At 45.2% G+C, this 24,439-nt stretch overlaps 1 protein-coding gene across 1 annotated transcript in view; it reads left to right on the top strand.

Annotated features, from left to right (window-relative positions):
* Nim1k (NIM1 serine/threonine protein kinase) overlaps window positions 1–24,439 on the top strand; it is a 50,754-nt gene that overhangs the window by 24,809 nt on the left and 1,506 nt on the right. Inside the window, exons 2-3 of the mRNA XM_036207328.1 lie at window positions 7,488–8,439; window positions 23,176–23,444. Of these exons, the coding sequence (XP_036063221.1) occupies window positions 8,145–8,439; window positions 23,176–23,444 (564 nt within the window). The 5' untranslated portion in view covers window positions 7,488–8,144. The remainder of the gene's footprint in view (window positions 1–7,487; window positions 8,440–23,175; window positions 23,445–24,439) is intronic.

Below are 24,439 nucleotides of genomic sequence, written 5' to 3'. Positions count from 1 at the left end.
GTGTGCAGGGATCAGTCAGATAGGGGAGACTCAATAAAGGTTTCAAATGCACTTGAACCTTTTAATTAGTAGAAGTGTTTGCTCCGCAGTACGCTCCCCTTACCACAGCAGGAACTGCTTGTGAACGATAGACTTTCCTTAGCTTGGCTCAAATAGAAAAGGTTTTCTTAAGTTCCCTGATCCCGTCACTCATGTGTCCTTCTCCATGTCTTCCGGGATATATTCCTCTAGAACTAAGTGATGTCACCAAGCAGTGAAAGCAGTTTGGGCTTTGATGTGAAAACATTTTAACCCCCTAAAAATAAACTGTGAGTTGCAAATAAGTGTGAGTGTTCCCACACTGCTTTCTAAATTAGCTATTTCTGGGGACATAGAGAACGTGTTTGTTTTTCTTCTCAGAGCTACCAGCTTGTGGCTCAGGGCACGGCACACCATCTCTACGGTCGTCCACTTGTTTGAAGGCAAGCATTGTCTTTTAAAGATGACAGGAAGATTTGTGTTTCCAAACATGAATTATAAACGAGACTTGAATTTCTCTGTAGCATCCAGGAGCCTGAAATCTTTCTATTAGATCATGGCTTGTTCTCTTCCTCATATTTTTTTTTTAAATGTGTGGTTGATAGATTGGCAGGTGACCTCAACATTCGGTTCTCACCCTCAAGAAGCCAACTTCTGTTGCCCTTAGATTTTCTTGATTTAACCTGTGAAAGGGGGCTGGGGACAGCTCACTTCACAGCGTCACCAGGGCATTCATTCACAGGGCATGTGTCACAGGTTGATATGCAGGGTCTTCCTCCATCAATCTCCATCTCATTTTTTTCTTTTCAAGACAGGGTCTCTCACCCGAAGTGCTCTGTTTTACTTAGACTAGCTGCCCAGTAGGCCCCTATGGCCTAGCTTTCTCTGAATCCCCAATGCTGTGGGGGATAGATACTCACTACTGCAGCCCACTTTTGCATAGGGGCTGGTGGTCCAAACTCATGTTCTCCTGCTTGAATAAGAAACCTTTAACCCACAGATTCATACCCCCTGCTCCTATACAATGTAATTTTTATTGTTTTTTTGTTTTGTTTTGTTTTGCTTTTGGTTTTTCGAGACAGGGTGTCTCAGTGTAGCTTTGTGCCTTTCCTGGAACTCACTCTGTAGCCCAAGCTGGCCTCGAACTCACAGAGATCCACCTGACTCTGCCTCCCGAGTGCTGGGATTAATGGCCATGTGCCACCACCGCCTGGCACAATGCAATTTTTTTTTAAAAAAAGTTTTATTTATTTATTATGTATACAGTGTTCTGTTTGCATGTATCCCTGCAGGCCAGAAGAGGGCACCAGATCTCATTACAGATGGTTGTGAGCCACCATATGGGTGCTGGGAATAGAACTCAGGACCTCTGGAAGAACAGCTAGTGTTCTTAGCCTCTGAGCCATCTTTCCAGCCCACAATGTAATTTTTAAACAGTCGCTAAACCATGCTTCTATCAGAGAATATTTGTGGTTTTCAATGCTAGGTGTTCTACATCAGACAATACCCTGTTAAATGGCCTCCACATGCATGCATACACATGAGTATGTACATCCACACAAACATACCACACCACACAACTCCGCTCCAACCATTCAGCTTCAGTTACCAATGTTTTAAAAATACTTAATCCCTATTAAAATTAAAATACATAAAATCACATGTTTAGAGAGATTATCAAAAAAAATCCCTCCATTTCCAGTTTCTTTGGGGTGGAGGGGGGCGGTACAAGATTTGACAAACATAAACTTGCATTCCAGCATGGCCACCTAGCTGCAGTGGAGCGAGGGCTGCCTTAGCATGCATGCTAAGGGTATTGTGAGGGGTCGGCCATATAGAACACCTGCACCCTCCCCACAGACATTTCACTCTGTGATCTCAATGGTCATGGGCTCTCCAGTGTGGTAGACCCATTAGGCTGAGTGGACGCGGCATGGATGGTGAGTGTGGGTGGCCTGGGGAAGACCTTTGATGAGCAAGCAACCCAGGAAAGCAACCCGTGATAGCAAGTTGGGAAGCAGCTGTGTGAGAACCCGTTCATAATGATTTTGCATTTGCTTCCAAATGTCTTCGCTGCTCCCCATGGGGATCGGGTATGCATATTGAGAAAGAAGAGCTAAGGCCAGAAGGAAAGATGGCGCAAATTATTTCTAAATGCTAAAATAAACTTTCAAATGCACTGTGTTTGTTAACGATCTCTGTGTGAGGGTGTAATGTGTCTGAGAAGGATTAAAATCAGAGCCTTATTATCACTGAATCTTGTTGCCACATACAGGGGCGGAAAAAGGCCCAGATTTTCCTCTAAGTGAGCCTGGCCCTGCCAACCAGCAAAGGGATTGTCTGAAAGCCTGGCCCAGAAGTTTTGAAACCGAGACAAAGAGAACAAAGGCAAGATGGCTTCCTGTTGCACGAATCCTACATGGTCTTTTTGTTTGTTTGTTTTTGTTTTTTGTTTTTTCGAGACAGGGTTTCTCTGTGTAGCTTTGTGCCTTTCCTGGATCTCGCTCAGTAGACCAGGCTGGCCTCGAACTCACAGAGATCCGCCTGGCTCTGCCTCCTGAGTGCTAGGATTAAAGGCGTGCCCCGCCGCCGCCACCACCCGGCCCTACATGGTCTTAAAATAAAAACCCGGAGCCAGATATTGGGGTAAATGCTGAAAGATCCGAGGAAACAAGCCACACCCACTTCTCACCTCGCCAACTCCTCAGCTGATCCTGTCTCCACGAATCCTCAGACTGAATGCCTCTGAGTCCTCAGCCGAAAGGGCTCCCAGTTCCTGTCTCCTCACGCCTTATCTGCCTTTCTCCACCCGGCCATTTCACTTCCTATCTCAACCTTCCTAGTGCTGGGATTAATGGCATGTGAACTTCCCAAATACTGGGGTTAGAGGTGTGCGCCACCACTGCCCGGCTGTTTCTCTCCTAGACGGGATCAATCTCATGTAGTCCAGTGTGGCCTTGAACTCCCAGAGAGGATCTCCGATTCCCAAGTACTAGGATTAAAGATGTGTGCCACCACTGCTTGACCTCTATGCTTAATCTAGTGGCTGGCTCTGTCCTCTGATCTTCAGGCAGATTTTATTAGAGTACAACAAAATATCACCACAGCTTCCTTTGCTATTATTTTCACAGTGGGTTGCAAGTCAAGAAAATTAATTACCAAGTAAGCCCTGTTTTCTTTCATCTTATGGAATGCATTGGCGTGCGGCAGCAGTAAGCTAATAATTAAGGGCTCTTCTGCCTCCTCCGGATACTTTGATCTATGATGACATGACTCCATATTTTTGTCTGACTGAGTTTCTAAGTTCTTATTAGGGTCCATAAAAAAAATAAAAATAAAAAATAAAAAAAAAAACTGGTCAAAATCAAAGGGGCAAAGGTAAAAACAACAGTGGGAACTACCTGCATCTGGGAAATGGGAGATTTCACCTGAAATCACCCATATCTTCCATTACTTGTTTAATTTTCAACATGATCTAGCTTGAGGTCTGGGGATAGTACGAAAAAACAGTCAAACACTGCACTGTTGGTAGCAGCCCTTTAAACTAAGCAGGATTTCTATTGACAGAGACCTAATGTAAGTCTCCGGGGGAAAATAAAACTTTGCAAAATGGACGTGCATTCCCTCGTGGACATACACAAGTGATGCAGATTTACCATTTCTGCACATTCTTTTATTCAGATTTTCATTCTAGTAGAATGTGAGCGTGTGTGGGGTTTCTCCTCATTTATAACTGTTTTAGTAAAGCCCACAATTTATCGGCAATTCAAGTGTGGCAGGAGATATATAATTGTCATTGTTATTATTATTACTTTTTTCAAGATAGGATTTCTCTGTGTAGCCCTGGCTGTCCTGGACCTCTCTATAGACCAGGCTAGCCTTGAACTCCTGGAGATCCACCTGTCTCTACCTTCTGAATGCTGGGATTAAAGACGTGTGCCACCACTGCCCAGCTTTTTTTTTTTTTTTTTTAAGTGTTTGTCATTATTGAGAACATTACAGTGTGACTGGGAATCCTGATAATCAGTATGTTGAGATTTCTGATTTGACTGACCAGACTTTTAAAAAATTTTCTATTATTCATCTCTTCTAGATTAAAAAAAAAAAAAGATTCTTCAGGGAAATAATTTAATTCTCAAGAGATCTCGTTCTTGTCCGGTGGTCTTTTAATTTTTAGTCCTTTAGTTTGGTTTTATGGATGTTTTCGGCTTCCTTCTTGTTCTGTTGCCTTTAAGGTCCTTCTGGTTGTCGTGGTGGTTTGGGTGGGTATGGTTTCTTTCCCTTTGGAGACCTTCCTTTTACTCTACTAGGCAGAAACTAAAACTGAATTGGAAATTCTCTCTCTCTGTCTCTGTTTCCATCTCTTTCTGTTTCTCTCTCTCTCTCTCTCTCTCTATCTCTTTGTCTCGCTGTCTCGCTGTCTCTCTGTCTCTCCCTTTCTCTCTCCCTTTCTCTCTCCCTTTCTCTCTCCCTCTCTCTCTCTCTCTCTCTCTCTCTCTCTCTCTCTCTCTCTCTCTCTCTCTCTCGTGTGTGTGGGGGGGCGGGGCACTGGCACCCAAGGATTGTGCCATGAGCAGTCAGAGAACTTTAGTGTTGCACAGTCTCCAAATGTAGGGTTTTTTTTGTTGTTGTTTTGTTTTGTTTTGTTTGGGGGGGGGGGAGGAGCTTTCCTCCAGAGCTAGTCCAGCCAAAGAGAATCCCCTGCCTGGAGATTTAGATGGTTAGTCCCCTCTTTTCCAGAAACGACAAGTGCAGAGAGATGAAGGGAAGCGGATTCCATAAGCCAGTTTTCCCTCTCCTGTGCCCAGGGTTCTTCCTGAGCTGGGCAGGGATAGGAGGCAGAGAGCGCCCAGCCTTCTGGAACGTGCAGGCTTGAGCTTGCTCTCTTCCACACTCAAATAGTCACCATGATTTTGCCTCTGCAATCTTCAGCCTTCTAACCACTGAGACACTCCCCTCACCCCCACCCTGGTGCTGGAATCTTTTGTTTGTATATATTTACGTGATTCATTTTGGAATATAAAAGGGTTCATTTACCCCTAATTGGATTGTTGGCATTATCAACAAGTTTCAATTCATCTTCAATACAAACTTAATTCTTGTAAATTTGTAAAAGTGTCTGCATCTGACTTAAATAGAAGAGTAGCTGTTTTCCTGGCTTTTAAGAAAAGCGAACTGGTTTAAGGCCATGTTGCAGGAAATCTAACTTGAGGGTATATAACTCATAAATCACTAAACACCTTGACCACTGGCAGCAATCATATCTGACCTCTTCCCCGAGTGGAGCAAGAAGGGGTACTTGTTCTAGGAGGCACCAAAAGTCAATTGGGTTAGTGAAGTTAAAACACTGTGTAATCCCAGGGCCCTGGTGGAGCTCAAGATATAGAGCCCACATTGAGAGCGCAGGGGAACCAGGAAAGCAGAGGGCAAGTCCTGAGCCAGCAGTTGTGTGGGGGATGAGGAGAGCAGGTGCCCGGAGTCCTGAGGGCTTGGGAAGAGAGGTCCTCTTGGAAGGAGCAAGGACAAGGAGATGCATGTGTAAGGAGTCCCACAACACGTCCCAGTCAGATGATAGACTTGCAGCTAAGCTTTCATCTACACAGGAAGGTGGGGTTGAGGATCCTAACGACTGGTGCAGCCTAGCCCAGGTTCTGGAAAGAATGTGCTGAAGTAAGTTTTCTGGTATACTTAAAAGTAAATGCTGGGCTAGTGTTATTAGTTATAAATAAAAAAGGTATTTACCTCTACTAGACCAAACTAAAACCTAACACTGGGTAACTTGGCATTTAGTTCATTTCTTCTTTAATAAACTTATCAGATGAGTGTCAGACCCTGTGCAGAGCCCGGGAACACACTTTATTTATTTAGCTGTGGTCATTGACAACCGTAGCCCAGTGAGGAGGCACTCCAAGAGGACACAGAACCAAGAGTTCTTCCCAGTGCCTGCTGCATTGGAAAGGACTCACTGTACCTGGACTAACCCTTCTCTTTTGCATAGGTTAAGCTAAAGTTTCTTTCAGAATTACAGCTCATGCTACTCCCATCTCTCATGAGCTCTGTATGGCAAATCTGAGAGCGTCCGGTGTCACTTGACCTTTGCTTAGCCAGACATCCAGGGATAAGTTTCAGAGTGTCTGTGAACTCTCTAATGCTAGATGCAAATTGTGTGGGTGTGCTTTTTCCTGGTCATAGATTTTGTTAGTGTCTCAAAGGAGTCTGTGAGGACAATTATAATTAGTGTCTTAAATTTCCTTAATCCAGTAAAGGAACTTTTGCCTCCGTGTTTTTTGTTTTGTTTGTTTGTTTTGGTTTGTTTTTTTTTGTTTTTGTTTTTTTGTTTTTTTTTTTTTTAACATCTGCATCACTCTACCTTAGAGCTGTGTTAGTTATTGCTGTGTGGCCCTTTATAACCCTGCAATCTTCTTCCACCTTCGTGTCCTCATATCCAGAAATAGGAGGAGTATGGGGCACGAACCCCCTACCCTTTCTCATAGCAACCCCATACTTAGCCTGTAACAACAATATAGGCGGTCTTACTCATAACAATAACATAATATCTTCAAGCAGACTAGAAATTGCATTTCCAAGGCAATCTGTTAGATTGAGTTTTTTGTTTGTTTGTTTAGCTGTTTGGTTATGTTTGTTGTTCAGAAAATGCTCAAGTTCAAAAGTCAAGTACCATCCACATTTAGTGGACACTCTCAACACGCAGAGCCCAGCACTCCATGCTGTGGGAGGGGAGGTGGGGACGGACTGTGCTTTGCACCTTCAAGAAAAAGGGATGTTTCAGAAAGTAATCAGAACGCCAAGGGGATTGGAGAGAAGACGCTGCTTGGTGCTGTTTTGTGACCATCTCAGAGGGCTCCGTGAGCCTAGGTCAGCTGACTGGCTAGAGAGTGCAGGCAAAGTCTGTCCACAGGGCAGCCTGCACACCTCTGGCCACACTGGCCTCCGTGTCTGCCTGTCACATAAATGGCTGGGCCTGCAGACTGACAGCCCGTCAGAAATATATTAGGAACAAATAAGCAGAGGAGAGAAGTTTTCTTTGTCTTTGGAGAAACAGAAAGGCTGAAAGCAACCAGTGAAGGGGAAGCTGGGCTGGAGTGTGAAGGCATTAGAGGGGATAAAGCACATTCAAAAAAATGTAAGGCAGTTTGAAAAGTGATAAACTGTCATTAGTGTGGTTTCATATTCTAAACAATAATCTGTTTTTTTGAGCTGAACTAATACAACTAATACAAATATGCCTTGCCTGAAACTCATGGACTGTAACGGTTTCCTAAAATGTGCATTGAGAACATGTATACATGTTGACTTTTCTTTTTGTTAAGTGGTATGTAGTGTAGCCTCCACTAGTAACATGACTCATAAATTCGTGGACTGCTTTTAGAAAAATGTTCATGAAGCAGCTTCGCATTCTCCTGGGCAGCACGTTAGAATGGGCTAATTATTTTACTCTCTGTCCTTAGGGTGAGCTGTCATCTGCCAAACTTTCAGGACAGCTCAGGGCTTAGAAGAGGGCTCATCTAAATAAAGGCCGGCTAAAGTGACATTGTGCGGATTTAATCCTCCGGCTGCCTGTGGGACCAAAGGCTGATTTGCAAGACTCTTCCTTTCTGGAGTTCAGATTATTAAGTCTCCAGGGTCCTGCGACTTGACAGCAAGAGGAAACACAAAATGAAGGTCAGCCATGAGTCCCCGCTGCAGGGACTCGGGGCCCACCCAGGGGCTTTTACACTCTGCAGTGCAAGACTGCCTGATTGCACAGGGAAATAAAGCGGAGCCTTTGTCCCCCGTCGCAGCCACCTACCACACAGGGCATCCGATTCCGCCCCTGGAGGAGTTATGGTAACTGGATGTGCTGCTTCGGCTGTGCAGCCAGCGCTTGGAAACCCGAGGTGAGGGAAGGCAGGAGGGGCCTGGAGTGAAGCCCCGCTGGGCCGTGCAAGCTCTCTCCAGCCTCTGAGTCTTGCAAGGACTTCTTTTTGCTCCGCTCTCGGTGCTCTCATGGACACTGCTCCGGGAGACCTCAGCTCACATCTGCCTCCCTTGTGGCCTCTGCCCGGCCTACAAGCCGCCCTGACAGTGGCTCTGGGCTGAGATGGAGACGTGAGCCCGCATGGACGATGACTGCAGTGTTTGCGAATGGAGGCGGCCTGGTGGTGAACACACACTGTGACCGGTGGGACCGGAGGGACAGCGCGGAAAGCAGCTGCCAGACCGAGTGTGGCCAGGAAGGCGAGGAGGACCAGCGGCGCCAGCTGACCCCCTTCGAGAAACTGACTCAGGACATGTGCCAAGACGAGAAGGTGGTGAGGGAGATCACGCTGGGGAAGCGCATCGGCTTCTATCGCATTCGAGGGGAGATCGGCAGCGGGAACTTTTCCCAGGTCAAGCTGGGGATTCACTCCCTAACCAAAGGTAGGGCTGGACTTCCCAAAGATCCCCTCCCTGTGAGGTCTTGGGGCTCTAATTGAAGGTGGGGCTAGAAGGTTACTTAAGTCCATGTTTGTATTGATGTGTCACTAACAACGGCCTGGAATGCTATAGGAGACCTCCCAGACCACCAGGGTCTCCGGATAGTAGGGTACAGAGTCCCCTCTAGCCTAGCCAGACAAACTACTGCTGTTCTTTTGGGGCCTTTTCTGCCTTAGTCTTCTGAGTTCGCGTTCCCAGGGATAGGTGGCTCTTCACACTTTCCAGTTGGGACTCTGGATGATTGATGCTCACCACTTTGGCTTAAGGGAGGGCTGTGGAGAGCACATTGGCTATCCTAGCCTCATTGGGCCCTTTCCCAGAGTTACCCCAACTTATCTAAAGCTAGCAACTGGCATAAGAGAGAACATTGGCAAGTTAGCTATTGAAGCCCATATCCTCTCCTTAGAGACCCTTCTTGATGTTGTCTCCTTGGCCAACCCTGTTACCATGCCCCAAGGTCCTGTTTTTTTCTTTCTTCCTTCCTTCCTTCCTTCCTTCCTTCCTTCCTTCCTTCCTTCCTTCCTTCCTTTCTTCCTTTCTTTCTTTCTTTCTTTCTTTCTTTCTTTCTTTCTTTCTTTCGTTTCTCAAGACAGGGTTTCTCTGTGCACCATGCCGTGGCTGTCCTGGAACTCGCTTTGTAGACCAGGATGGCCTCAAACTCATAGAGATCCACTTGCCTCTGCCTCCCAAGTTCTGGGATTATAGGCATCTGTCACCACCTCCCGGCTGCTTTTTCCTGTATAAGAGTTCAGCCCCAGTCCCACGCCCCTCTAATCTGTTTTACTTCTGCTGAAAATGCTCCAGGGCTGGAGACCTAGCACAGTGGTATGGAACTTGCCTAATACGCAAGGCCCTGAGTTCAGTCACCAGCACAGCTAAGAAAAAAGCATCATACATGTGCATGCCTGTGTGGACACCCACAACACACATGTACCTTGGTCACCAAAGCACCAAATTTCCCGCCACTCTGAAGCCTCCTGGGTATTCTGGGTTCACATTTCCCCGACTCAGCTACCTTACTTAGTTATCTCTGTAAACTCAAGTGCTTTTCCCGTTTCCTAGTCTCCATTTTCAAAATGCACCCAGTAACAAACACTGCTTACTTCTATGGCTGTCAGAAGGAATGAATATGTGATCAATAAATAGTTACTGATGTAATTTTTCAGTCACATCTATCTTCCCTTTCCAACACCAAAGATAAATTGAAGTCTTGTTTGTTTGTTTGTTTGTTTGTTTCTGTTTTTGGTGTATGTGTGTTGGTGTGAATGTACATATGTGCCCTGGAACTGGAGTTATAGACAGTTGTGAACTACCATGTAGATGCTGGGAACCGAACCTGAGTCCTCCAGCAAGAGCAGCCAGTGCTCTTAACAGCTGAGCCATCTCTCCAGCCATAAGTCTCTTTTTCTTTTCTTTTCTTTTCTTTCTTTCTTTTTTTGTTTTGTTTTGCTTTTGTCTAGACAGGGTTTCTCTGTGTAGCTTTGCGCCTTTCTTGGATCTTGCTCTGTAGACCAGGCTGGCCTTGAACTCACAAAGATCTGCCTGCCTCTGCCTCCCAAGTGCTGGGATTAAAGGCATGCGCCATCACTGCCAGAAGTCTCTTTTCAACAGAAGTTCATCCCTCATAGAAACCAAAATCAGTTCACCTGCATTCCCTATGGATTGTGACTTCCAACTCTGACTGCCTATAAGAATTATTTCGGAAGGTTAAAAACAAACCACTCCAGAGCTTTTTATTTAATTTTTCTGGGGTGAGATTTGGCATGAGACTTATTTTAAAACTCTCCAGGAAATAGAAACACCACCTAAGCATCTTGCATACACTGTAGATGTCCTCTAAAGGGGTAATTTTCTGGGTTTTGTCACAAATAGATCATCTAGATATTATTTGTCTTCAAATTCAATTATATAGTATTATGTCAGACTTTCATAGTCTTTCAATGTTCAATCTTGTTTTGCTTGAGGTAATACTCACTTACTCAACAAAAGAGGTATTGCGTTAGGCTCTAGGGGATATAAAGAGAAATAGTAGTCGGTACCCTCAGGTATAAGGCAAGAGAAGACATATGCAAACAAGGACAACGAAGAATTTGAGAAATACATGAGTCAAGTTGTGGGTTTAAGTCTTCCAGCTTGGAAATGTTGCACAAGAGGCCAGAGAACAACTGAATGGGGTCAGTCCTCCCCTTGATGAAGAAAGGCATCTGTAGGACTGCTATTGGTCAGGGTCCTCCAGAACAGACTGTGCTGAAGACCTGGGGGTGGGGTTTTATTGTAAGGTTGAGGTCACATGATTGTGAAGACTAAGAAGTTCCATGATCTGCAGTAGAACTGGAGCCCCAGCAGAGACAGCGGGAGCTGTTTAGAAGCCAGTGGGCCCATGGCCAAGAGCCAATGTTCTACTGGTTGAATGGTTGAATCTGGAAGCTAGGAAAAAAACTCAGTGTCTCAGGATTAGACAATCAAAGAGAGGGCATTTTAAAATTCAGACTGGGCAAAGCCCACCTACATTTTGGTGAACCACTTGCTTTATTCAGTCTACTAATACGAATTGTCCACTCTTACAGATGCATCAGAATAAATGTTTGACCACATCCCTGGGCGCTCCCACGGCTAGTTAAGTTGACAGAATTAGCTTTCAAGGTTGGTTACTATGTGGATGTAGAACTGGGGTTGGGAGATGGCAGTGGACTTGGCTTCCTTGTCTGTGTGAACCGAACAAAGAGTGGTGCTGTTAGTATACGTAGTGCAATATTAAAAGAATGAGTGCATGTGGGGTGGGAAACAAGCAAGAAATGCTGATGTCCAGAAGAAACCGTCCCCTGGGGAGGGATACGGCATGAGATCAGAGCAGGGTTTGCATTGATTACAGAAGTCAGTCATGGAGAGGGTCAGCAAAGAGGAGCAGTATGTAATATTTTACACCCAAAGTGGTGGCTGGCTTGCACCCACTTTTTTCTTTTCTTTTTTTTTCTTCTTTATTTTTTCTTCTTCTTTTTTTTTTTTTTTTTGATGCTGGAGATTGAGCCTGGGTCCTCACATATGCCAACTGAAGCTCTACCCCGAACTACACACTACCCTTCTCTTACTTTTCTTTAGAACCAAGGTCTCCTTAAGCTGCCAAGGCTAGCATTGAACTCATGTTGTAGCCCAGGCATACCACGAACTCATTATTCTCTGGCCCTAGCTAGCCTCTTGAGTAGATGGGGTTACAGGCCTGTGCCAGGAGGTCCAACACAGTTAAGGGTTCAAGTATACATAAGCACGTATAGACAGAGTGGTTTGCATGTGTGTGTACGTGGTGCTGAGAATCAAACTCATCGTCTAGCACAGTGTAACTGAGCATTCTACCACTCAGCTACCTGGAGTGGTTTTGAATGTATTTACTCTTTCTCTGTGCACACCATGACTTTCTTATTTTAATTTTTTAAAAGATTCACTGTTAGCCAGGAGTGGTGGCACACGCCTTTAGTTCCAGCACTCGAGAGGCAGAGGCAGGCGGATCTCTGAGTTTGAGCAATCTGGTTTATAGACCATGATTCTTAAAATGGTTGGGGAAATGAAGAGGTAACGCATGTGAAGTATATAGGGTCTGTAGTCACTCAATAAATGTTGGCTATAAATTTTTATACAATTTTTATAAATTTTACTTAAATCAACTTATTTAAAAAGGAAGTAAGTCAGTGTTACAATAATGGGGACAAAAGCATCAGCTGATTGGAAGGATGGTAAAAATTTGGATATAATAATGTGATGGTAAAATAAGTACAACTCAAACAGATTTTTAAAGTTGTAAGGGAAAATTACCAGCTAACAAAAAGTAATTGAGTAAAACAACCAATAAAAACATTCTTTTTGCATTGATTAATTAGGATAATTCAATGAAAATTGGGCTGGGAAAACATTTTTTATTCTGGAATAACATTTTATGTGGTTGAGGGCAACTTGAGGCTTCCTAAGCACTATGATTACTTTGTGCCCTGTGAGTCTTAAAGGCTCTGCTTTGGGAAACCATGACATCGTCCAGTCTTCTCTGTCTTACAGAAGAGGAGATAAAGGCCCACACGTGGCTGCTCCCATGTTACAGCAAAGCTGGGTATAGAACTGGGCGCCTTCTTCCTTCACAGGGCTTCTCTGGAACTGTGGGATAATGTTGAGGAGGCATGTCTCTTACCCTGCCTTCAACAAGCTAGCCAAAGTTAGCTGCTGATGCCTTCTTTGCACCTGTGGACACCCTCCCCTCCCTATTTTGACAATATTCCTGAGCATTGGTTTTTGTCAAGGAAACAGCAAGGAACAGTAAGAGTATGTAACTGTGTGAGTCTGCTTCGCAATACTAAGACAAAGTACCTGAGATAACACACTTTGGGGGGGGCGCGTTGTTTTGTTCATGTGTTAAGAAGTTTGTCCCCATTGCCTTTGGTTCTGTGGTGAGGAAAGACAGCTCAGTGGGAAAAGTAGTGGAAGAAGCTTGGAAGTAAAAAGGGAGACATGGGAAGGCACCAGGGTCCCAATATCCCCTTCAAGGGGACATCCTCAATGTCTAACATCATTCTTATAGGCCCCAACTCTTAAGCATCATGGACCAAGGACCAAGTCTCTAACACATGGACTCTGGGGGGTACTTCATAGCCAAACTACAGCAGTAACCAGATCTTACAAAAGAAGCATGGAGTCTTTTACAGCTGACCTCCTGCCTGTTCTCTTCCCCATTCACACAATGTCAGGCAGACAGGAGCCATCATGTCTTCTGTGGGAAGGGATAGGGCAATCCCGAGGGAAGACATGGACTTGGGAGTTATTCAGATTTGTGTGGACTTGTGATTGATTCTTTGTCTTTCTCTCTGGGTAAGTACAAAAAAAAACCCATGTTTCCGTTGCGTGTGTTTTCCCATGTGTAAAGCAAGGCAACAGTTAGCCTGTATTAACTGCACAGGATTGTTGGATGGAGCAGATTAAAAGGTATATACTATCTTTTCAGTTTGCTTTCTGTTGTTGTGATAAAACATTCTGACCAAAAGCAACTTGGGGAGGAAAGGTTTCTTTGGTGTACACACCTCAATCACCGTCCATCACTGAGAGAAGCCAAGGTAGGAGTTCGAGGCAGAAATCTGAAGGCAGCAACTGGCGCTGCTCACTGCCTTGCTCTCCATGGCTTGCTCAGTCTGCTTTCTTATACACCCCAGCACCACCTGCCCAAGAGTAGCACCACTCCCAGTATGCCCACAGTGGCCTGGGCCCTGGTACATCAATCATTCATTGAGAAAATGCTTGCCCATAGGTCAATTTGATGAGGGAATTTTCTCAATTGAGTTGTCTTTCCAGATGACCCTAGCCTGTGCAGAGTTAACAAGAAACTGGCCAGAATGAACGAGCTCCATAGCATGTGCTAGACAGAGCACATGGGAAGTATTCATTAAATGACAGCTTAGTCTTCTTTCAAAGCAGTCTGGATTCTTCAGGTCCGAGCCATTTATCAGTCAGGTCCAGGAGTATAGGTCTGCTCAAATTAGCTCACGAGGAAAGAGATGAAGTAGGGAGTTCTGGGGACCCACATGTCAATCATCCATCTTTTAAACTCCTTATGGGATTTCATGGCTTTCCATGGTAATATTTAATCTATATTATCATGGTGTTTACCATCGTCATAAATATCTCTCTACCTCTCTGGACAGAGTGACACTCAATGTTTATTATCCAAAGGTGCACCGTGGCCAGGAATCGTGGTTGCCAGCTCAAGTTCTCTATAAGCTTCCCTTGATGGCCCATCTCCCTTCCATTAGTCCCTTTCTATTTCAGTTCAAATTCTGATATCGATGCACATGCTGGCTCGCTGGACAGCTGTGCCGGCTGCTTTAGAGGGAAGGCCACTGTAGTCTGTAAGACCACATGCCCACTACTCTCTCAGCAGAGCTCCAGGTCTGAAGCGTCTGTAAGGTGAATAAAGAAGGTGGCATGCTGGTAAGTGTAAGTGGACCCGCCATGGACAGACTAACCAGCTAAGCTGAGAGAATGCCACAAGACAGGAGCAAGGCAATGTTCGTTTTGTAGACGGGCTGTTAGGTGAGAAGAAAAGTGATGGTCAGTGTTTGTGAGCCAAATGGTTTCCTGTTTGGTATATTATAACGTTAACCTCAGACCTGTCTGCCTGAGTTTCAGAAAACACCAGTTCCCTACTGTGTGGATGGGGCTTTGTGAGGTTTGCATGCTCTTCTTGTGCTGAACCATCATAGCCTAACCCTGTTCGCAAAGGTCCAGTTTCACCCCTGGTTATGGGACAGCACATGTGACAGTGGGCAGGGAAGTTGATAGTGGTTTGCAAAAATGTAGCCCCTGTCCAAAGCCAGTTTGGTCAGAATCGTCAGGAGGTTTTTCTAGGAAACACAAACAGTGTGGGTATCAGAAAACAGAGCATTTCAATGCCCGGGAAGTTCCCAGGACAGTAGCTAAGGATAAATAATAATAAAAGCAATGTCACCAGCTGCTCTGGATCTCCAGGAATAAGATGATGATATGCACCTCTCTCCAGGCAGGAGCTTATTTTCACAGCTGACAGTGTAGATTCTCTTGGGATCTGCAGGGAGATAGGGAGGCTGAGAGCCATCGTGAATCTCCTTTTAGGCTGATTGGAAATTTCTCAAAAGCAATGATGCACCGAGCTTCTGAATGTTTTATGTCCCATCTGTTGTCCCCAACAGACACAAAAGAAACCACAGGCACCAGAGCTTTTCTTGGAGGCTGGCCTTTCTGACCTCTGCCTTGTTCTTTCCTCGGCTTAAGTTTCAAGAATCTTTGCTTCTTCTCTTTCAGGTTGTTTATTCCTTGCTTTACTCACTTATTTTTCTTTATTTAGTCATTTGATTATTTGTGTGTGCCATGTACGTGTGTGTGTGTGTGTGTGTGTGTGTGTGTGTGTGTGTGTGTGTACATGCATGTGGGTGGGTAGATTCACCCAAATATTCATGTGTGGCGGCTAGAGGCTGACATTGGAATCTTTTCCTTTATCTCTATCTCACCTTTAAAAAAATTAAAAATTCATTCTTTGGTAATTTCATACATGCATACAATGTATCTCTTTTCACCTTTAAATTTTTTTTTAAATTTACTCTATGGTAATGTCATACATAAATATATTTAGATAATATTCCCCCAAACTGATTTCTCCTTCAGTTCTTCAAAGGCCTGAACCCCCCAACCCTTTTCTAACTTCATCTCCTTCTTTTATAAGTCACCGTGTCCAATTATTGCTGACCATATGTGTCCACCATTTTTTTTTACATTATTCATTTTGTCAACAGACTTGGAGCTCACTGTTTGGTAAGACTGGCTGACCAGAGATTCCATGGGACCCACCTCTCTCTGCTCCCCCCCCCTTTTTTAAAGATTTATTTATTTATTATGTACACAGAAGAGGGTGCCAGATCTCATTACAGGTGGTTGTGAGCCATCATGCGGGTGCTGGGAATTGAACTCAGGACCTCTGGAAGAGTAGTCGGTGTTCTTAACCTCTGAGCCATCTCTCCAGGCCCCGGAGCTGTAGCTTTTACAGTTTGTTCTGGGGATACAAACACAGGTCTTCATGCTTACATATCCAGTGCTTTACCCACTGACCAATCTCCCCAGTTACCATTAAACAAACAAACACTATATACTACACACCTCCTGAGTGCATGCTTTGTTCTGGACTTTACAGAGATGAATAAGATGTGCCTCTTGTCTTGTAGGTACTAATAGCTGTTCAGAGGAGACTGACTGAAAACAGTTAAAACATGTTGTCACAGAGTAAGGCTATGGGTGTGTAATGGGGACTATGGGGTCCAGCCCCTTGATAGTCCCCTCCCAGGATCCGGGAAGAATCTACAACCAGCTGATAATTAATCTTTGATGAAAAGATATGAATGTATGTACACGAAACTCCTTAGTCCACAGACTTTATTAGTCTGAGTCAGTTCTCTCTCTACAAGCTTCTATTCTGCTCTCGTGCCTAGCTCCTTTCTTGCCTGATTTCTCTCTACATTTATCTGTTGTCCCCTCTAAGTTCTAACTTAATTCTCTCATCCTAGTTCTCATCCATCTAGCTCCTTCCCATCTTAGTTCCTCTCCCATGTCCTTCTCTCTCATCTGGCTCTTCCTCATCTTGTTCTTCCCCATCTGGCTCTTCCTCATCTTGTTCTTCCCCATCTGGCTCTTCCTCATCTTGTTCTTCCCCATCTGGCTCTTCCTCATCTTGTTCTTCCCCATCTGGCTCTTCCTCATCTTGTTCTTCCCCATCTGGCTCTTCCTCATCTTGTTCTTCCCCATCGGGCTCTTCCTCATCTTGTTCTTCCCCATCTGGCTCTTCCTCATCTTGTTTCTTCCCCATCTGGCTCTTCCTCATCTTGTTCTTCCCCATCTGGCTCTTCCTCATCTTGTTCTTCCCCATCGGGCTCTTCCTCATCTTGTTCTTCCCCATCTGGCTCTTCCTCATCTTCCATCTTGTTCCTCTAGTTCTCTCTGTCATCTCTTCAATCTAGTTCCTCCCCATCTAGTCCATTCCTCTCCAGTTCTTACCCATCTAGTTCTTCCGTTCTCTTTTTTCCTCTCTCTTCTCCATCTCCTTATTCTCTTTAAGTCTCTCAGGAATCCAGTTATAAACCCAAGCAATAGCAATCCTCTGGCAGAGCAAGGTCACCAGGCTTGAATTCTTTTTTTTTTTTTTTGGGGGAGGGGGTTCCGAGACAGGATTTCTCTGTGTAGCTTTGTGCCTTTACTGGAACTCGCTTTGGGGACCAGGCTGGCCTCGAACTCACAGAGATCCGCCTGCCTCTGCCTCCCGAGTGCTGGGATTAAAGGCGTGCACCACCACTGCCTGGCAGCAGGCTTGAATTCTTACGGGGTCATAAAGGCGGGCAAGAATTTTCCTCAAGCAGTGACCACCAGGCTTTCTTTTACAACCCAAAAGGGGAGTGGTAAAGGAGGAGGTCAATAGAGAGCTAATGATCAGTTAGTATATCAAGAAGGGGATCTATGTGCTCAGTCTACATTCCTAGAAGTGGTTAGGTAAGAAGTTAGGGGTCTATTAGTAAGGTTGTATAAGAAAGGAGGGTCTCACCCTAAATTGCACAAGAAATAAAGCTATCTGCCTGACCTAGGAGACTGGTGTTGTTTCATTTGGCCTTGGATGCTTGATAGGTATTTAGATAAATACACTGTTAGGAGTTCTTGGAAGGATGCATAGCATTACAAGAAAATCACTGTAGGAACCAGTATATATATATATATATATGCTAAAATATCACCAAGACTCCTTAAGCCATGGCTTGACCTTCAGAAAAGTCCTTGACTTTTCCAGCTAGTAGCTTTTGTGATAGTAACTGAATTCCATTACATTTTCCTGTGGCTTGCAGCAAGTGTGGGCTCCCTGGGCACCAGCAGAATCTAGACAGTGTCTATTGACTAGAAAGATTTGCAGTGGGTCCTAGGATTTGCTGCACAGGACACAGTGGGAAAAGCTCCAGGAAGAGAGATAGTATGTACCCACAAGTGGGAACCAGTGAGGGGACACTATTGGTAAAATTATTAGGGCCACTCCACGTAGTTAAAAGTGAGGTTTATTTTGTGGGGCAAATTACAAATGAAGGGATAGGTAGATTGTAGGATCTGGCAAAGGTATGGCGCAATCCAGCAGTGTTCTCTGGAGAACTCTGCTCAGTCTACCTCCAGCATCCAGGGTCCGGGCACCAAGAGATCCCTCTCTTTTGGATCCTGGGTCTTCAGCTTCCTCTCTCCGCCCTGCCTTGTGGGCGTGACCATTACGGAAGCCCCAATGGGGGTTGGAACTTCCAGGCCAAGGCTGGGATGGCTACCCCCTACAGGACACTTGGAAATTTAAAAGTAGCCAACAGAGCTGGGGCAGACAGCACCCACAGAGTGGCAGGCGCAAACACGGGTGATGTTGATGCAATCATTGGCTTGTCCACAAAGACTCTTCTTGCGTGGTTGGATCTTGTCATTTAGTTATTAGAAAGCCACCGAAGATGGTAAACAAGGAATTAATGTGATCTGCTTTCAGTGAGCAAGGTGAACGGAAGGTGGGGAGTCATAAGAGCAAATGAAGCCAGTCTAATGATCCAGATGAGCGAACCATGACGTCCATTGTAACTCAGGGGGTGGCAAAGAGGACCGAGAGGTGCAATTGAAAAGTGGTTTAGAATACTGACAACGGGGCCGTGTGCTGGCTCAGTGGATAACATGCTTGCACAGCAAGTGTGAGGACCAGAGTTCAGACATTCAGGGCTCACGTACAAACCAGGTGGGCCAGTCTGTAATCCCAGTGCCAAAGAGGCAAAGACAGGGGTCTGCAGAGTAAGGGGGCTCGTTGGACTAGCTGAATTTGTGAGCTCTGGCCTTAGCAAGAGACCCTGCCTCAACACACAAAGCAGAGAGAGATCGAGGAAGGCACTCGGCATCAGATACCGTGTCGTATTATAACCTGGAGCTCCTCCACATTTATTATAGGTGTTAAACATTTGACAAATATTTGGCTAATTGACTCAGTATACTAACTTCTCATGGAAGCAAGATTGAAGAAAAGCTAGCAGATGGAAGGAAGATGGGGCTAGGAACTAACTCATGCAGTCCTGAGCAAAGAAAGCCCATTCGTTTTAAGAAAGTAATCCCGCCAGCGGTGGTGGCGCATGCCTTTAATCCCAGCACTTGGGAGGCAGAGGCAGGTGGATCTTTGTGAGTTCGAGGAAAGGCGCAAAGCTACACAGAGAAACCCTGTCTCGAAAAACAAACAAACAAACAAAAAGCCCAAACCAAACAAAGAAAGAAAGTAATCCCTCCTCTTACAGGAGAAGAGATGATGCAGAAGGAAGAAATTTTGGAGGTATTCATTATGGATACTTAATAATTTGAAGCCTTCACATAAATTTGCAGGTATCAGGATTCTCTTGAAAACTAAAAAGCAGAAAAACTGACAACTTGAGATCTGTGGTCAAAATAGCAATGGCCATTGGAACTGAGTAACAGCAGCTGTCCCATCTCAGACACACCTCAGGACCCTGCAGCCCCACTGATCACCTTTCCCTGTCCCCACCATCTGTCCTGCCCACACGTCAGCTCCTCCTCTGCACTTCCCACACTGCAGTCAGACCACTGTTTCCACAATTGGAGTCAAGATTATGACATTCTGCACAAAGCCCTGGGTGTCCCAAGGCTGCCTTCCCTGAAACAGGCTCCAAGACTGTGCATTACCTCACCCTGCTAGCACTCCTGGCTCATCTGGGGATCCCTCACTTCACATCTCCATCATAGAAGGATATATATATATATATATATATATATATATATATATCGCCCCCCCGCCCCCCGAACATGTGTTTAAGGAGCAGATGGGGCTGGGGAACTGGCTTAGTTGGTAAAGTACTTGCTTCACCAGTATGAGCACCTGAGTTTGGATTCCCAGAACCCACCTAAATCACTGGCCGTCAGTGTCCTTTTGTCCCCTGGGGTGGTGAGGCAGAAGGCAGAGACAGGGAGAGCCTCAGAAGGAAGACTCCTGAAACACTGGCCAACTAGCTTAGCCTACTTGGCAAAGGTACAGGACCATGAGAGGCCTGATCTTAAGTAAAAGATGAAATATGCCTAAGGAGAAAAGACACTCATGGTTGTCCTGTGATGGTGTACATGCATCTCCACATCTGTGCACACACGTGAGTAGATATGAAGACTGAGTTCTTTAGGGAATGACATTTCAACCAGCGAATAACAATTTGGAGTACTAGGGCTTTAATTTTTTTTTTTTTTTTTTTTTTTTTTTTTTTTTTTTTGAGACAGGGTCTCTCTAAGTCGTCCTGGCCATCCTGGAACTCGCTATGTAGATCAGGCTAGCCCTGAACTCACAGGTATCTGTTTGACTCTGCCTCCCAAGTGCTGAGATTAAGGGTGTGCGCTGCTACACCTGGCTTTAATAATGTTTGATGTGATTCTACATTTGTGTCATAAAGCAAAGCATGGCTGTCATGTGGTTTAACAGGAGACGAGGCCGTCAAGGCACCTGGGGAGCAGAATCGGAAGGACTCACTCCAGTAGTACCTGTCTCACCCAGTTGTCCTGCCCGGGGAGGGAAGCCTTTGCTAAAGCCTTGAATTTAATGGGAGGGTTCTAGTGAAGGGAGATTAAGATCCCCACTGCCGCTGGTCGGGGGTGGTGGTGGCGGCGGCGGCGCAAGCACATCTCTGTGAGTTCAAGGCCAGCCTGGGCTACAGAGTGAGTTCCAGGACAGGCTCCAAAGCTACATAGAGAAACCCTGTCAATGTGCCCCCCCCCAAAAAAAGATCTCCACTGCTGAACACTCACAGTGCCTGGGGAGGTAAGGGCCACAGAGATCAGTACTGTTAAGGGAGCCCAAGACAAGGAGAGGGGAGGAAGGAAGCAGGAGTAAAGGCTTCTGCTGAGTCTGCGAGTCCAGGAGGCAGAATTGTAGCTCTTGCAATAACAACTCACTCAACAGACTGTACAAAATGTTGGTTCAGGGAAACAGCGAGAGGCAGCCAGCGCTAACCACTGAAAGGCAGAAAAGATGTGAGCAAGGAAGAAGAATGTCCAGAGGATGGATGAGGCTGATAGCCTGTAGAGATAGCCAAACTGGGACTTAATTATTCATGGTTTGCTTCTCCGAGTCGCTCAATATTAGCTCCCGCAGAAGCACCGCACACATTAGACAGCATTACTCCTGCCCCTTTCGGAAAGCCGAGTTGACCTTTACCATGCTGATAACACTCCTGCTCTGCGCAGCTATTTTCCTGCCAGTAACACTCTACCAAAGTTCTCCGAAGCAGGTGTAAGAAATCTGTCAGTCTCTTCTTGCTTGTCTGACAACCGCTTTCTGGACAGTCTGGCCAAATTTAAATCACAAAATGATGTTGTGCTATGAACTCAAGATTCATTTATTTTTAGGGTGCCCATTTTTGTCATGTGCTCTGTATTTACTGTAAAAAAAATTACAAGTATTAGTAATCGATACAAAATGTATAGAAAAACTATCTGTGACTCTTTGGATAAGTCTTCTAGGGGTGGGGTGTAGTTCAGTTGGCGAAGTGCTCACTCAGTATACACAAAGCCCTGGCTTTCGTTCCTAGCCCTACAAAAAGGTAGGTGTTAGTAGACATGCTTGTAATCTTAGCACTTGAGAGATGGAGGCAAGAGGTAGGAAATTCAAGGGTTTTTTTTTTTTTTTTTTTGAACTGGGGATCGAACCCAGGGCCTTGCGCTTGCTAGGCGAGCGCTCTACCACTGAGCTAAATCCCCAACCCCTCAAGGTTATTTTTAATTATATAGTGAGTTCAAGGTCATCTTGGGATACCCTTTCTTAAAAAAAAAAAAAAAAAGTAGAGAGCTTTTCTAAATATTTGTTTTGTTTTGTTTTGTTTTTCGAGACAGGGTTTCTCTGTAGCTTTGGAGGCTATCCTGGAACTCTCTTTGTAGACCAGGCTGGCCTCGAACTCACAGAGATCCACCTGCCTCTGCCTCCCGAGTGCTGGGATTACAGGCATGCACCACCACCGCCCGGCTTCTTCTAAACATTTTAATAAAATGTCTCACCATATTTTTTCTATAGGAGTGAATATTTATATTTTCTTATGTCTTTTACATATTTAACATCTTTTCGCATCAATAAGCACAGATTGACATCATTTGGGGGCATATTGTCATAAACAAAGATGAGCTACAGTTTAACCATCTCTTGCTGGTCCCTTGCTATTCCCTGTAACACACGCACCCTTGTACACCTATCGGGTTATTTCTTTAAGATTAACTGCTAAAAGTGAAATGGTTGGATTAAAAGATGTAATCATGTTTAAGATTTCAACACGTTACTAAACTGCTCTCCAGAACTATTGCACCAAGCAGACCTCCCTCCAGACGCACAGGGGTGGGCCAATTTCTTCATGACTTCACCAGCATAGACAGGGTATATCTGTGTCTTGGACTTTATATGTCAGGCACAGATAAAGCAAAATAGAACATGCAGGTAGAGTGAGGATACTAGGGAAGATGGTATTATAGGCCGGTGAGCTGAGATTGCAGTGCATGGGTGCTCTGAACACCCAGAGCCTGAGTGTCATGGTCATCTTAAGTGGGTGCCATGTGAGACTTGTGGGGATAGGTTAATTATAAGGGTAGCTTTGCAGGGTCACCAGGGATGAACTGAGTAAACAGGAACAGAGCTAAAGAACGATCTGGATAAAGAAGTGGTCCCACACATGAATGTTTGTTGTTTAAAGAACACCAGACTGAAGGGGGATGCTGGAGGGGAGGGTGGGCAGGAGACACAGGCTGGCACTGAAGCCGGAAGCCAGTTCTCTCTCATCAAGATGTGCTCTCTGGGCTAAGTCCAGGACTTTTTACTTTACTTGGAAAAGCAGGTGAAGATGACAAGGGAAAACTCCTTCGGGAGGCAGGAGTTGACATCCAAACCTGTGTGTAGATGCTGATACTGGAGTTGAGACTTTTTTTTTTTTTTTTTTTTTTGGTCATTTCTGTTGATTTGGGAATTCCTGAACCTCTATGTCTGATAGGATAAGGGAGACCACGCAGAACCCTTCCAGCTTTAAATATCAATTTTCTCATAAAAGAAAAACCAAAACAACAACAAAAAACCCACTTTTAACTCTTTTCTTTTTTTCTTTCCAGAAAAGGTGGCCATTAAGATTCTGGACAAGACCAAGTTAGACCAGAAAACCCAAAGGCTGCTATCCAGAGAGATTTCCAGCATGGAAAAGCTGCACCATCCCAACATCATCCGCCTTTATGAAGTTGTGGAGACCCTGTCCAAACTCCACCTGGTGATGGAGTATGCAGGGGGTGGGGAGCTCTTTGGGAAAATTAGCACCGAGGGGAAGCTTCCTGAACCAGAAAGCAAGCTCATCTTCTCCCAGATTGTGTCCGCCGTGAAGCACATGGTAAACACGGGCTCCCACTCCGCCGGCCTGGGGGAACATGGGACTTTGGTTTGTTATCATGTACACATCGCAGAGAAGGTTGGCTTTGCAATAGCAGACAGTTGGCCCCTTCTGTAAGAGTCAGAAGTTTGGCTGGGACCAGTGCCCTTGCCTCCAAAGCAACATCCAGGATCTTGGTACACAGCAGGCCCGTGGCTTCTCCAGAAGTTCATAGGAGCCACTTAGAGAAGCCAGATGGACATCCTTCACTTATTGCCCACTTATTTCTCCAAATCCATGTTCTACCTCCCAGATAACTCATCACCTCTCCTTGGCCCTCCTTTCCTGTACTGACTGCTTTTACACCTCATCTCAACCTCACATTTCAGTCCTATCCACACTTGGTGACCAGCCCAGTGCCCCTCTCCCTTTCTGAAATTTGCCTCAGTCTCAGGCCAGCTAACACTAAACTTTCTCATCTTCACTGGCTGCCACCCCATTCTACCCCTCACCCAGTTCTTACTGCCTCTGTGTCTCAGGTATTAACTAATGCTCAGTTAAGTCATCCTTCAGCTCCCCAATGATTTCTTTATAAAGCTGGATTTTGTGACACACACCGCTTAACTCATCCAAGAACTGGTCCTTTTGTGTGCTCATTGGGGCCGGCCACATGCTGGGCACACAGAAGGAACTTGACTTGTGCACTTAGCTACCAGATATCAAGTAGGAGAGCAGCAGACACTCCAGCAGTGTACAGATGCGGGTCCACAGAAGCCCCGTGTCCTGCCATTTCCCCCTGCGGTCTGGCCTCTGAAAAGAGAAAGGCTCAGCTGCTGTCATAGATTTCACTGAAATTGTTTGTGTGCAAGGACCACGCTGAGCACTGCCCACACAGTGTGGTATATAGTTCTCATAGCAGCCTTATGAGGTAAGTGTCAGCTTCTTATTTTATGAAGAAGTGCTGTTCATTTTACATGCTGATAGAAGGGATTGTTAATTTGGCCGGCTCTAGCTTA

Source organism: Onychomys torridus, chromosome 15, assembly GCF_903995425.1.
Source record: "Onychomys torridus chromosome 15, mOncTor1.1, whole genome shotgun sequence".
Taxonomy (NCBI): domain Eukaryota; kingdom Metazoa; phylum Chordata; class Mammalia; order Rodentia; family Cricetidae; genus Onychomys; species Onychomys torridus.
The sequence above is the reverse complement of the archived record's forward strand: the minus strand, read 5'-3'. Positions and strand labels throughout refer to the sequence as shown.